Genomic DNA, 14680 nt, shown 5'->3' with positions numbered 1-14680 from the left:
TCTCTCTCTCTCTCTCTCTCTCTCTCTCTCTCTCTCTGATTCTGATTCGAAGTAAATCCTTTTATTTACAACTTTCAGGCAGTTCTCTCTCTGATTCTGTCTGATTCAAACTCAGGTACAATCTATCTCGATCTTTCACTTGAGAGATTTAGGAGGGTTTATAGCTAGTACTGAAATCAGTGAGATTGGCATGTTTCAAAACGTAGTCTTATTGTTGTACCTGTAAGAAAATTGCATTGTTCTGGGTTTTGGGATTATAATATATTTTGATCATATAAGATTGTAGTATTTGCAGAGATGGGTTTTCGATTTCAATTATTATAAGTCTTTGATCATGTCTTAATTCATTATTTCATTCACATATCAGATTAATATTGCTTTGGTTGAAACAAGCAGATTAATGGCATTACTATCTGAGTTATGTTTCAATCCTTGATTCACTTACGTTTGTATTATCTTTTCAGGTTTTGACATAAGTCACAACAAGACAACAACTAGACAAGAAGAATGGCTAATAATGACATTGTAAGTGTCTTATGCAGTTTTAGTTTCTTAGATGTTTTGTGATTTTTTTTCCTGCTAGTTTAGCTTGTTTGTGTATTGATGAGACTTGTTATTTAGAACTGGACCGATGAAGAAGTTTGGTATTTTTTTACTCTTTATGCCGATGAGAAACGAAAAGGAAACAGACCAAGGAGTGGCATGAATGTAGTTGGAAGAGAGTTCATCATAAAGAAGTTTGAAGAGAAATTTAGTAAGAGATGGATATGGGATAGGTTTAAGAACAAGGTTGATATTAGTAGGAAAGCATACGTCAAGTTTAAGAAACTCACTCATAATAGAACCGGGCTTGTCTATGATGCTATGGGAAGGTTGGAGATGTCCGATGCTTGGTGGGATAAATGCATTGCGGTAAGTAACTTTCTCTTAGTTGCTTTAATAATGTCAGTATATTAGCATGAAAAAATACAATCTGTCTTCAAGTATACTAACTTTTTTTCTCTTAAATAGGAATGGCTAGGTGCAAGAAAGTACAAGACCAAAGTACCTCCAAACATGGATGTTTTTGAAGCAGAGTTTGATGCTGTTACTGTGACTGGAGCAGAAGGATGGAGTGCTCAGCAAGGAGAAACTAGTTTAGATTCTAGAGTAGATGCAGAAAAGGATGAGGAATCTGATTCAGTTGACACTGATATGCCAGCACCAAGAGAAGAAACAAGTAGAGCTGGATGTTCAAAGTCAAAGAGAAAGCGTAAAGAAGTTGAACATGAGCCATATGCTGTTCGAAATGCAATTATGGCAGAAAAAAATAAGATAGCTGAAAAGATGCTAGAGATAATGGCAGAGGATCGTGTGGTGTTGCAACAGGATCGCAAATTCCGTGTAGACAAAGTATTGAAGATACTTAATGAGCTGCCTGGAGTGATTAAGTGGTCACCATTTCACATTGCTGCTGTTAACCATCTCAAAGCTGATGAAGCAAACAGATTCTCGTTTATGTCTTTTCCTAGTGGTGATGATAAGATTAGCTACCTTGAGCATATGATTGGAGTTAAGATTTATGAAGGATTGTAGTGTCTGTTTCAGTATGACTGTTTAGTAAGCTTGTTTTAAGCGTTTGACTTTTGTTTCATTTCTTTTGTTATGACTCAGATTATAGTCTTTTTTAAGTGAATGAATAGTTTCTGTTTTTTGTTATGACATATAGTGCAGTGTTTAAGCTTATGACTTCTGTTTTTTTTTTTTTTTTTTTTTAAATGAACTTACTTTCATATTCACAACTTATATATATATATGATTTTAATGCTTTGCAGATGGTTAGGTGGTACATGGATGATGATGATGATGATTATGATGATGAGGATGAGCAGGAAGATGATGTGCTTAAGGAAGAGAGATTGCTTCATAGAACAGATCGAGGTGCTGGATGGCATCATGTTCAGCAACTTATGCACGGGTCAGATCAACAGTGTTATGATATTCTTCGCATGAATCAGAGGACATTTCAAGATTTGTGTAAGATGTTAGCGACGAGATATGGGTTACAAGAGACGCACAATGTCTATATTGAAGAAGCGGTTGCCATGTTCCTCGAAGTGGTGTGTCAAGATAAGACAGTACGGGTTATTGCACAAAGATATCAGCGTTCGTTGGATACAGTCAAAAGGAAACTTGGTGAAGTTTTGAGTGCTCTCTTGAAATTTGCTGCAGATGCACTAAAACCAGAAGATGGTGAGTTCACAAGAGTATGCCCTGCTTTGAGAAGTGATGATTGCTACTGGCCATTTTTTAAAGATTGTATTGGAGCATTGGATGGAACTCATATCTCAGTTTGCCCTCCGAAGCGAAATGCCGAAGCATACAGGAGTAGAAAACAGGAGCCGACCATGAATGTCCTTGCTATATGTAACTTTGATATGAAGTTCATATATGCTTATGTGGGTATCCCGGGTAGAGCACATGACACAAAGGTATTGACTTATTGTGCGAGGAATGAGCCATTTTTTCCACATCCGCCAAATGGAAAGTATTATTTGGTTGATGCTGGATATCCCACAAGAACAGGGTATCTTGGTCCGTATTGTAGAGTTCGGTATCATCTCGATCAGTTCAACAGAGGAGGACCGCCAACGAACACTCGAGAGGTGTTCAACCGGAGACATTCAAGCATGCGATCTGTGATTGAGAGGACATTTGGAGTGTGGAAAGCAAAATGGAGAATTCTTGACCGTAGGCATCCAAAGTATGGTTTGATCAAATGGATAAAGCTAGTAACAGCAATGATGGCTCTACACAACTTCATACGTGATTCACATCGAGAAGATAATGATTTTGTGCGTTGGCAAAGAAGAGAAGAATATCATACACATGGTGATGATGATGATGAAGATGAAGATAAAGATGAAGATGAAGAAGAAGAAGAAGATGGTGATGGTCATGGTCATGGTGGACATATTCCATATGAGCCGACTGGTGATAGAGCCATGAAAGGTTTACGTGATCATATTGGTAATGAGTTGAGTAGAGGATATCGATTACCTTACTAGTTTATTTGATTTGAGTTTGTACTGATTTTTATTATTAGTTACTCGTATGACCACTTTCTCTATTGTTTAAATCGAAATCTTTGAAAATTAGTTTAGTATTTATGAGAATTAGTTTAGTTTTTTTTTTCATCATAGACTTAAAATATTTATGAAAATAATTGAAAAAAGAAATAAATTTTAAGAATGATATCAAATAAATATTTGGTCGCTAGCGATACCGAAACGAACAACATAGCGACAACCGTTGCGATCAATCTCGCGACATGGAAACGAACAACTCAGCGACAACCGCTGCGATCAACCTCGCGACCTTCAAACGAACAACTATCAGCGACATTATGTCGCAGTCGCTGGTCGCTGACTCTGGTCGCTGACTCTGGTCGCTGACGCTGGCGACCACGAAACGAACATGGCCTAAATGAATTATCTTTTTCAAGTTTATGTATTAAGTCTTGTTTGAATGTGTCCGGGAATGTCCGACTAGTGGCTTCGTTTGTCAGTTTTAGTATTCTAAAGGCTTTTGGTAGTCTTGTTTTATGATGAGTCTATCTTAGCATAAGATAGTTGATGTGTTATAATGATTTCTTGATTCTATGTTTAGGTGAAATCTATAGATGGCAAAAAAAAACAATCATCATAATTAATGATTAATATATTTCTCATTTATTGTCTTTATCAATTTTGTATAAAATAAAATCCAATCAATAATATTAATCTAGAAACGTACAAAAACCTAGTAAAAGAACTAAAAAGAGAGCCAGATATATTGGCTTTGAATGTAGGACAGGAAAAATGCAGAAAAAATGCAGGAGAAAAAAGACACGCAGATAAGACTGCATTTTGTTTCCATTCATGTTTATAGATGCAAAAAAAAAAAAAAAAAAATTCTCCTACATGCAGATATTTTTTGTTCCTTTAATTTATGTTCTGCATATATGAGAAGAAAATGTATGGGCCAAAGACAGAGGCCCAATGGCTGCTTTATATTTTTTTTTAGTTAATTACCTATACATACTTTTCATTATCTTTCTTCATTCACTTTCAAACTAAAATCCTTTTACAAGAAATTTTAGTGTTTTTCATTTTTTATTTTATGTAATTAATTTTAGATAACTTTTATTAAATATAAAATGATATATTTTCTTGTGTTTAATTAGTTTTAAGAAAACTATTTTCAGGAAGTCTTTACATCCATATAACCATAATTCAAAAAAATAAAAATATATTTTTTTAATTAGTTTCTTCATTAAATTATGAAAAATATAGTATGTTAAAAATAAATTGTAGCATATGTTCAGTAATAAACATAAAATACAATATGAGCAATAAAAATACTCTATAAATTTTTTTTTTAAAATCATTATATGGTGTAACTGTATAAAACTTTGTATAATACTCCATCCGTTTCAAAAATAGATGATGTTTTGGAGAGTTTTAGATTTTTCAAAATACTTAATGTTTTGATATTTTATATTAGTTTTAGCTTTATTGAAAACAGTGTGACCAATGATGTTTTATAGTTTTTTCATGATTGGTTGAATTTGTTTTAGTTTATATTTTAAATACTATTTTTTAGGTAAAAGTGTATTTCTTAATTCTTGTGCATTGAACCAAAACATCAACTATTTTGAAACAGAGGAAGTATTTAAATTTCATTGTATTTAGTAAAATATAATGATTAGTATTTTTTGTTTTAGACATTTAAGTGACATAATTAGTTTTTCAACATTCAATTAAATATAATACATAATAACTTTAGAATTAGTATTTTTTGTTTAGATATTGAATTTTAGTTATTTTACCTTTTTCTAATATTCAATCAAATATGATAATCAGTAAATTTATTTTATAAATAATTATATATTTATTTAATATAATATGTCTGATCTGCATTATCAGCTTGATCTGTATTTGTTCTGCTTGATATGTATGTTCTATTTGATATGCGTTTTTCTGATATGCGTACCATTTGAAACTATTATATACAGTGTATAATATAAACTAAAAAGACAGCCAGATATATTATATAGTAATATTTTTAGGCTAAGGAACAGCCAATAGAATTTCGGAATTTGATGTAAGAAAAGGGGTTAAAGAGCACCTCCAACGGAGATTCTTTTCATTGGGGGTTCTTAATATATGTGTTATGTATATATATATGTATGTATATATTATATATGCATAACTAATTGTGGGGTTCACAATTTTTGTGGAAGGGTTTTTAAAAGAGGGTTTTAAGAATCTTTAAAAACCCTTATTTATGGGATCCCACAATAATTGTGGATCCCACAATTATTTACATATATATAATATATACACATACATATATATACATAATAAATATATTAAAGTCTAAGAGCATGTGCAACAGGAGTCATTGGCCTAGGGATCTTATAAAAAAATAATTTAAAATTTAGTGGGTCCCACTGTTTTGTTAAGAGCGGTCTCTTCCGCGTCTTCTATAGGAGCCAATTTTGGAAGGATTTTTGCACTGTTTACGGGTCCCACCAACACGTAACGGTCCGTGATTGATGCGCCTTTTAATATATATTTTTTTAGCAAGAAAAAAAAATAATAATAAGAACCCTATATCTAGATCCACGGTTGAACATACTCTAAGAGCATGATTATTGAAGGGTTTTTAGAGTGGAGTTCTTAGCGGAATATAAGAACCCATCTCTTAACTTTTAACTAAAAAAGTTAAGAACCGGTTCTTAGCTTTTTTAGTTAAAAGTTAAGAGAAAGGTTCTTATATTCCGGTAAGAACTCCAGCCTAATAAATCCAATAATCACTCTCTAAGCATCCTAGAATTTGGACAATTTGTTTAGATTCTCCGATCAGAGTCTAAAGATGAGTTGGCAAATTGACACATGAAGAATCGACAGCGACCACTCTCTCTGACAAGTGGAATTTAAATAGTAGGATTCGGTTCGGCCATGTTTATAAACGACACTTTATAGTGTCATCAACCAGTAAAATAATTCTTTTATTTGGGGTCAAAACCAGTAAAATAATTCTAAACTACCAAAACTTTATGAAACTTTACATCTGCTCTGCGTCTCAGATCATATAATATCACTTAAAATAAAACAGAATTCATAAAACTTAATTATAAAAATGAGAAAAAGAGGGGGTTATAAATGTCTTGATTACAACAGATAAACTAACTGATTACGACTGAGAATGCAACACACGGAATTCAAACGGATTGTGGAAAACTGGAAAGTCTGAAAACGCGTTTCCTAATTACGGAAAGTTTTGTTCAATTTTTTTACTTAATTAGAAATAATGCACCAATCAATCTGTCTGTTTTAAGAAAATCTAAATCTAATTTGCAATTAATTTCTTATTTTCTTCCATGTCTAATTTATTCAATAAAGATTTTCTTACCATAAATATATTTTAATACATTATCATTAGAGAGAAATATATAAACCAACAGAGTCACAAATGCATCACACCTCTCGTAAAGAGACAACAAGACTGTTCCTTTGTCCTCTTGATTCTTTCTTGTCAGATCGAAGAGAAACAATCTGAGAAAATGGGTGGTCATGGAGAAGGAGTGTCTCTTGAATTCACTCCGACGTGGGTCGTCGCCGGAGTTTGCACCATCATCGTCGCGATTTCTCTCGCCGTGGAGCGTTTGCTTCACCATTTCGGCACTGTTCTCAAGAAGAAGAAGCAGAAACCTCTCTTCGAAGCTCTTCAAAAGGTTAAAGAAGGTAAATAAAAATTCAATCTTCCTAAGTGGGTTCCACGAATCTTATGATCTTGATTCGTCCGAGGAACAGAGTTTTGATGTTGTTAGTGGGGACAAGAGTGATATCTTTTGTGGATGTGTGATAAATCATTTTTGGGGATTTTTTAATTTTTTTGGTGCAGAGTTGATGCTGTTAGGGTTCATATCATTGTTTCTGACCGTAACGCAAGGACTAATCTCCAAGATCTGTGTGAGAGAGGAAGTGCTAATGCATATGCTTCCATGTTCAAAACAAGAAGCTGAGTTAAGTAAACACAAAAACGTGACGACTACAACAGCAGAGCATTTTCAGTCTTTGATCCCTATTGTTGGGACCACTAGGCGTCTACTAGCTGAACATGCTGCGGCTGAAGCTGGTTACTGTAGCCTTAAGGTATACTTTTTTTAATTATAAAAAATACATCTCTTTATAAATGTGTGTTTTCTTTTGCTAATTCTTTGTTTTTTTTTTGTAGGATAAAACACCGTTGCTTTCTCTTGAGGCGTTGCACCATCTACACATCTTCATCTTTGTACTCGCCATTTCCCATGTGACATTTTGTGCTCTTACCGTGGTTTTTGGAAGCACCAGGGTGAGCTTAAAAAACTGTATAGTTTTGTCAGTTAATGCGACCATCTCAGGTGTGGTCTTCTTATTCATGTTTTGTATGTGTAATGCAGATCTACCAATGGAAGAAGTGGGAGGATGCACTTGCAGACGAGAGTTTTGACCCTGAAGCAGGTACTTAAAGCGCTCTGTCTAACTTTTATTCGTTTTAGTGAAATCTTTGTAAGTAATTGTTTTCATTGTTCCTTTTTGCAGCACTTGTGAAAAAAAGTGTCACTCATGTACACCAACATGCTTTTATTAAAGAGCATTTTCTCGGCATTGGTAAAGATTCAGTCTTCCTTGGATGGACGGTATGTTTATTCTCTAAGTAATGTGCTTCTTCTCCACCTTGTAACTACACTAGTGTTGAGGTTATGTCTTCTTTGCATTACAGCAATCATTCTTCAAGCAATTCTATGGATCTGTGACAAAAGCTGATTACGTGACTCTGCGCCTTGGTTTCATTATGGTAAAATCTTCTTGATCATTTTGTCAACAAAAAGCTTTTGATTTGGAATCATTTAGACTAAACATCTGTTTTGTTGGTACAGACGCATTGTAAAGGAAACCCAAAGCTTAACTTCCACAAGTACATGATGAGAGCTCTGGAGGATGATTTCAAACATGTTGTTGGTATCAGCTGGTATCTTTGGATCTTCGTCGTCATCTTCTTGCTTCTTAATGTTAATGGTAATGCTTCCACAAAAACATAACGTTTTTTCGATCTTTTAATTAATAGAATATTTATGCGTTTTTAATATATATATATATATATATATCTTGCAGGATGGCACACATATTTCTGGATAGCATTCATTCCCTTCATTGTGAGTCAAATTTGTTATTGATTCATAAATCTTCTTTTCAACTAAACTTCGTCCCTTTCTTGTTGTGTTACTTTGAAGCTACTTCTTGCTGTGGGAACAAAGTTGGAGCATGTGATATCACAGTTAGCTCATGAGGTTGCAGAGAAACATGTAGCAATTGAAGGAGAGTTAGTGGTGAAACCATCAGATGAGCATTTCTGGTTCAGCAAACCTGAGTTTGTTCTCTTCTTGATTCATTTCATCCTCTTCCAGAATGCTTTCGAGATTGCCTTCTTCTTTTGGATTTGGGTACAAGTCAAAAAGACTCTTGATTCTTTTTTCTAATGATGGAAACTACATTTCCAAGACTTCGACACCCACCTGAGCATGTATATTTTTGCAGGTTACGTACGGCTTTGATTCATGCATTATGGGACAAGTGAGATACATTGTTCCAAGATTGGTGATTGGGTACTGATTTGTTTTTGCCTTTCGGTCATTTATTTATTTTAATAAATACATTTTCATTTACACATATATATCTAATCTTCTTCTGTGTAGAGTCTTCATTCAAGTGCTTTGCAGTTACAGTACACTGCCTCTTTACGCCATTGTCTCTCAGGTAAAGAAAATGCTACAGGATTTATCTGTTTGGTACTTTTTCGACTTCTTGTCTGAAAAAAACTTATCCTTGTTTTATGTTATAACAACAGATGGGAAGTAACTACAAGAAAGCGATATTTGAGGAGAATGTGCAGGTTGGTCTTGTTGGTTGGGCACAGAAAGTGAAGAACAAGAGAGCCAGTAATGGGAACGAAGGTAGCTCTAATGCTGGTACAACCCCTAGTCCTCCTGGTACTGGTGCAGGTTTTGCAGGAATTCAGCTCAGCAGATTAACAAGAAACAACGCAGGGGAGACGACACAAAATGAGATTACACCTGCTCATGTCAACAACCATTGAGTAGAGTCTAGAGATAACTTATCGTCAGATTTTAGCTTTCATATCCGGTTTTGTTGCTATACATAAGCTCTAGTGACTTGATTTTTTTTTTTTGAAATATAGAAACCAAAACTTTAAGGTCTGCGATCTTGTCTCTTAAATAGACCAGTGATTTAAATGCATAAAGAACCAGATGGTGTTTACCACTGCTTCATAATAATAATAATATTAAAGCCATCTCCAAATGAAAAACCAAGAGTTATACATTATTGAAAATTTACGAGTTCGGAATGAAAAATAAACAAAGATTGTATAAGAAGCCAAAAACAAACAAGTGATAAAAGGCTGAACAGAATGTATTGTATATGATTTAACGCTGTGACACAGATTCAGCAGAGAAGAGGTACTTGACACGGGAGAGAACAGAGTCATGAGCAGGATCATAGGGATGGTCCTTGGAAGGGATCTCTAGGATTGCAGGAACTGGCTTGTTATAGCTATCCACCAAGAATCTGATCATATTAGCAACCTACACGCATGGAATTTTCTCGTCATGTTTTTTTGACACTAAAAGGAAATGGACTTTGGATAAGTTTTTCGAGCACACATAAAATATATCTAAGTTTATTACAGATTCATGAATGATAATGTCTCAAAGGGCATATGCAAATTGGTCTCCTCTTATGTTTCTTCACACATTTGGATGCAATAATATTAATTGCTGGGAACAAGACCGCAAAAAAAGCTACCCTACAATAACAGTAAATATAAAAGGGTTCAAGCAAGAAAGGTAATCATTGGTGGAAGTAAACACAAGGGGCTCAATCAATAAAGTGGAATAGTACAAGCCATGACCTCTATGATAACGACACAAGTGGCACCTCAAAGAAACAATACAAGAGTAAAAGTATAGTGGAGTTGGAAGAAAGGGCTTTACATATTGGCTGATGAGGATGATAGCAATATCATCTCTAGATGAGAATTCCTTGAAAGCATCCTCAATTTGTCTCACGGTTGTCTCTAAAGACAAAAAAAAACATAAATTCATTAATACCAAATTAGAAGCTATAGGAAAAGTTAGCTGCTACAAAGACCCTATGAAATTGACTTGATGGAAAAAGTCGACTAACTTTGATTTTATCCGAAAGAATACCATTTTGAGATGACTAAAAAAGAATGTATTTGCTAATGAGTTTACAAAGAAAAAAAGCGTACTGGAATCAACGATGCGGTAATTAGTCTTCCTCCTGATGTCAACATTACCAACTCCAGCCATCAAGAATCCAACTACGGTCTCCAGTACACAAGAGACAAAGTAAGAGACGCTGGGACATAGCTTAAGGCAGAGCAGTTGAAAGTAAGACAAGTTTCTAGAGCATCAGGTAGTCTATGTTTCTTTGAAGTCTAGTGGATTGCAAAAGGTTACTATTTCTTTGCTATTTAAGATCCAAAGTCAAACAGTAGTTTACCCACAACGAACCCGCATCAATAAAGATCACATTCTCAGAGATTCAAATACCACATGAAAGTCAACAACAGTTTCTAATGAAATATTTTAAAGAAAAAAAAAAACAAAAAAAATGATAACCTCATCGGCGATCATTGCAATGAGGGCAGAGTTGCGAGCAGGGATCGAAGCTCTCCCAGCCATATTCACTCAAAACTACACACAAGGAAAAATCAATCCATCGAAGACAGTCAAATCAAAAATGGGTAATCAATTCCTGATCGGAGAAGCAAGCTCCAAGATTTTTTTCACTCGTGTTACCTCTGTTGATTCCTTCTTTGCTTTGATTGGTGATTGATTCCAAAAAACTTGGATGGAAACCATTAACCCAATTTAGCTGACTATATTACCCCTACTACTTTCAATGCTCTCATAATAATTATGAGAAATTTGCTAATTTGGAACCAAAACACAAAACTACTGCCTCCTTACAATTGTTTTCGAGAATATTGTCCTCTTAGAACTATTAGATAATGTTAATACGAAAACCTCCTATAATTATCTAATTAGAAAACTTAAGATAAAACAATTCTAATTAATATTCTTTTTAAATATTATTTTTACGTAAGGTAAAAATAACAAAAGTAAAAAATAGAAGAAACTAAACCATTTTCTTCTTTACACCGTAACCTATGGCGACCTTGGTCGTCATCTTTTCCTCGGCCTCTTGCTCTCCGGCATAAAATCTTAAGCGCCGGCGAACCCTTCTCTGTTTCCTTTTCACTCTTCTCTGTTTCTTCTTCTCTCTCAGCTCGCTATCCTTGCGGTTTCACAAAAGCACTGACCTTGTTCTCTCCTCCGACGAAAAACGCGACGATAAACGGCGCCGGAACAAGATAATCATTCGCGTTTGTGACCAATAGCTCTACTCCTTTTGTTCTTCCTCAAACACCATTCATCCTTTCGTAATTGAAGGTTAGGGTTTTGAGATCCCCAATTTTTTTTTTTTTGATTTTGTTTATGTACATGCTTTAGAAATAGAAAATGGGTTTCATTAGAACATATATTCGATGTAAGAAACTGATTTAAGTTCTTCAATGATCTAACCTTATTGCACCTTTGTGTGATTATGTTTTGCGCATGATGTGGAGAAATGTAACCGTGTGCTTTTGTGAATAGACATGTAACCGTGTGCTTTTGTGGTTAACAGGAATGGAAATTGAGCTTCCAAAACACATAGCTAAAGCAGGGGATGAGCATCATGTTGATAAGATTAACAAAACTTGTAGGTTGACAGTTCTGGGGCTACTGAAGAAGCAACTTGAGGATGAGTACTATGAAGTTTTGAGAGACCCTGTATTTGGTCCGATTTTGGCTATTAATGAGCATGAACTCGGATACTCAGAGAAGGTTATTCACAGCTTCATCTGCAAAATGCTAGACATTTCAAAGCGTCACGAGTTATGGTTTAGCCTTGCTAGGAAGCCTCTTCGGTTTTCTATGCAAGAGTTTTACGTTGTGACAGGTCTCAGACGTGAAGCAGACAAAGACACTGATTTTGAAGCTTGGAGAAATGATAAGGGGTTTTGGGGCACTTTGCTGAAGCAAAATGGAGAAGTAGACATGAAGACAATTAGGCTGAAGCATCTTACGGAGTGCAAGGACTAGTCGCGTGTGGACAGGGTCAGACTAGTCTACCTTTGTGTTATTTGTTTTCTGATGGCTAAGGATGAGAAGATCAATATCCCTCATGCATACATAAGATTAGTGATGGATTTTGATAAACTGAGGAAGTATCCGTGGGGTCTTCATGCTTACGATCTGCTTCTGGATTCCATAAAGAAAGCAAGGTTCAAGTTGAAAAAGAACAGTTATGTATTAGATGGATTCTCCTATGCCCTACAGATTTGGCTTATGGAGGCGATTCCAGACATTGGGACTTTGCTGGGTCAAAAGTACAAGGAAGGCATAACCAGTGTGAGATGTCAGAACTGGTATGGAAATGGAAAGGTTTCTTATCATGATATCACTGCTCTAGAGACTGCACTTGGAAAGGTGAACATAAACATCAAATTTATTTACTTGTTCATAACTTATAAATACTGATGTTCTTTGTTTTTGTATTTACAGAAAGCGGTTGTGTTTCCATTCATATGTGATACCGGAAACAATGATGTCGTTGCTAGTGTGACATTCAAAAGGGATGATGAGAAGAAAGATGAAAGAGTTGACAAAATTATTTCCTTGATCAATGCAAAATTTTATTGGAGCAAATTCGTTTCGCAAGTTGAGGAAGATATGCGGACTCAAGATCAGCTACATGAGAAGGTTGATGTTGCTGTGGAAGCTAGTCAAGATCAGATAGATGGGACAGATGAGGTTGCCGTGGAAGGTGAACTAGAAGTATCTGAAAAAGAAGAACATGTTGAGCCTGTAGCTAAAAGAAGGGTCACGAGGAAGGCAAAGGATCCCGGTTGTGAGTCTAGGAAGAGACAACTACTTTGCCAACGCGCGGCAGAACAGAACACTGGTCTCGATGATCAAACGAAGATTTTTGTTACGGGATTGTTCAACACCTCCTTCAACTCAATGAAGGAAGAGGTTAAGAAGCATATGGATCATCGCTATGACAAGCTTGACAGTGAGATTGCACAGCTCAAGCAAACAGTGGCAGCAGCTATAGTTTCAAGAAAAGATGTCCATGCATCCGAGAGGCCCCAACCTTTGCCAATGCCTAGCCCTCGTCCTAAAAGAAAGGTAAACAAGAAATGAAGTTCCGTTTGTAATGTTGCGTAACATGTAACTGATTTTCATGGGAATTTGCATAATGTATCTGTCTCCCAATCGTCTAACATTGATCTAGAGATGGGTACACAAGATTATTTATGGAAGACAATGGGAAATCTTACACAAGATTCATATGTGACAGGATTCGATCCATCCCAAAAAGCAAAGGTTGATGACCCAATGGAATGGTTAACCCTACTGACTTCATTGAAGCCCAAGGAAACCCCACTGACTTCATTCAAGCCCAAGGAAACCTCACTGCCATTTTTACGGGATAGAGATTTGCCCGACGATCGTGTAAAAGATAAGGATTACTCTTTGGTTTTCGTCCCCGAAGAATCTTGGGCCAAACTCGTTTAGTGGTCCTTAACTTCCATGTGAGTTTTTCCCTTTTCCCTTATTTTAAAAAGTTTTTAATAGCAAAGCAACTAATATCTTCGGGATATTAATCACATGGAACTTCAGATTGGACCTTCAATGTTTACAAAAGAGATGCCAGCACGTATAGTTGGACCTACAGAGTGGTTTGAGAACTATGTAAGAAAATATAACTCTGTACTTTATATTTTATTCATTTAGGTCGTGTGTAGAAGGTAATAAGATTTTTTTCAGAAAATTGATGCCATGTTATTCTTATTTCGGGACAGGACAACATTGGGAAGATGGAAGGCAAACAAGGTCGCTTTCATGAGCTGCGTTTTCAGTAACCAAATGAAGTGTTCATACGCCACTTTTCAAAAGGACAAGACTAAGTTTAAAGTACAAGTGTTGCTACACGACTACGGGACAGGTCAACTTCCTCCTCATGGAAGAACGAGACTTGTGTGGGATGTGGACGTCAGCCGTACGTATGTTCCTGTTTTTGTCCACGGTAACCACTGGATCTCTATGTGCGTTAATTTCGTTACTCGAACGATTGGAGTCTTTGATTGTGCCGGACTGAAACACCAAAAAGATGTGGAGCCTTTTGCGAATCTTATCCCTCGGATTGTAAAAGCTGTCCAGTCAGCTGAGAACAAGAAGCATCTCAACGTCGTTAAATATAAAGTCGTGTACGTGACAGTGCCAGTGCCAGTGCCATTCATAAACAAGAGTAGTAGTGACTGCGGAGTTTACTCACTGAAATTCATCAATGTCATGCTCTAAGCTTGTATTTCACACTGGTGAACGACGACAGCATTCGTGAAGCCAGACAGAAGATTGCATATGATCTTTGGGAAGCTGCAAACGATCCCGAGCTGATGTTGCGAATGTCAAAGTACACACCTCCGAAGACAATAACTTCTGATGTTGTGGAGCTTA

General features: G+C 35.8%; 3 protein-coding genes across 3 annotated transcripts; 2 read left to right on the top strand and 1 right to left on the bottom strand.

Moving 5' to 3' along the window:
- The first annotated feature begins 1829 nt into the window (after positions 1-1829).
- On the top strand, positions 1830-3652 carry LOC106323945. Its single transcript, XM_013761987.1, has 2 exons — positions 1830-2743; positions 3649-3652. The coding sequence occupies exons 1-2, from the start codon at positions 1830-1832 to the stop codon at positions 3650-3652; spliced, it is 918 nt and encodes a 305-aa protein (XP_013617441.1).
- Positions 3653-6475: 2823 nt separating this feature from the next.
- LOC106321625 (MLO-like protein 1) lies at positions 6476-9471 on the top strand. The gene is made up of 12 exons (XM_013759871.1): positions 6476-6770; positions 6931-7181; positions 7264-7380; positions 7469-7529; positions 7611-7708; positions 7792-7866; positions 7949-8087; positions 8184-8224; positions 8303-8512; positions 8607-8674; positions 8765-8825; positions 8917-9471. Exons 1-12 carry the CDS (start codon positions 6590-6592, stop codon positions 9163-9165), a joined length of 1551 nt encoding a protein of 516 aa, XP_013615325.1. The 5' UTR covers positions 6476-6589; the 3' UTR covers positions 9166-9471.
- LOC106321633 (V-type proton ATPase subunit F-like) lies at positions 9355-11051 on the bottom strand. The gene is made up of 5 exons (XM_013759877.1): positions 10913-11051; positions 10733-10807; positions 10360-10438; positions 10082-10164; positions 9355-9673 (listed from the first exon to the last, which is right to left on the bottom strand). The coding sequence occupies exons 2-5, from the start codon at positions 10793-10795 to the stop codon at positions 9515-9517; spliced, it is 384 nt and encodes a 127-aa protein (XP_013615331.1). The 5' UTR covers positions 10796-10807; positions 10913-11051; the 3' UTR covers positions 9355-9514.
- Positions 11052-14680: the final 3629 nt, after the last annotated feature.

Source organism: Brassica oleracea, chromosome C2 (assembly GCF_000695525.1).
Source record: "Brassica oleracea var. oleracea cultivar TO1000 chromosome C2, BOL, whole genome shotgun sequence".
NCBI lineage: Eukaryota > Viridiplantae > Streptophyta > Magnoliopsida > Brassicales > Brassicaceae > Brassica > Brassica oleracea.
Note: the sequence above shows the minus strand (reverse complement) of the source record. Positions and strands in the feature narration are given on the sequence as shown.

Excerpts from the sequence above, each read along its gene's own strand:
- LOC106321633 (XM_013759877.1), bottom strand. The coding sequence starts at position 10,795 with ATGGCTGGGAGAGCTTCGATCCCTGCTCGCAACTCTGCCCTCATTGCA. Across the intron at positions 10,439-10,732 it reads TTGCAATGATCGCCGATGAG|ACCGTAGTTGGATTCTTGAT; the intron begins GTTATCATTTTT and ends TGTGTACTGGAG. Across the intron at positions 10,165-10,359 it reads TTACCGCATCGTTGATTCCA|AGACAACCGTGAGACAAATT; the intron begins GTACGCTTTTTT and ends TTTTGTCTTTAG.
- LOC106321625 (XM_013759871.1), top strand. The coding sequence starts at position 6,590 with ATGGGTGGTCATGGAGAAGGAGTGTCTCTTGAATTCACTCCGACGTGG. Across the intron at positions 7,182-7,263 it reads CTGGTTACTGTAGCCTTAAG|GATAAAACACCGTTGCTTTC; the intron begins GTATACTTTTTT and ends TTTTTTTTGTAG. Across the intron at positions 8,513-8,606 it reads CCTTCTTCTTTTGGATTTGG|GTTACGTACGGCTTTGATTC; the intron begins GTACAAGTCAAA and ends ATATTTTTGCAG.
- LOC106323945 (XM_013761987.1), top strand. The coding sequence starts at position 1,830 with ATGGATGATGATGATGATGATTATGATGATGAGGATGAGCAGGAAGAT.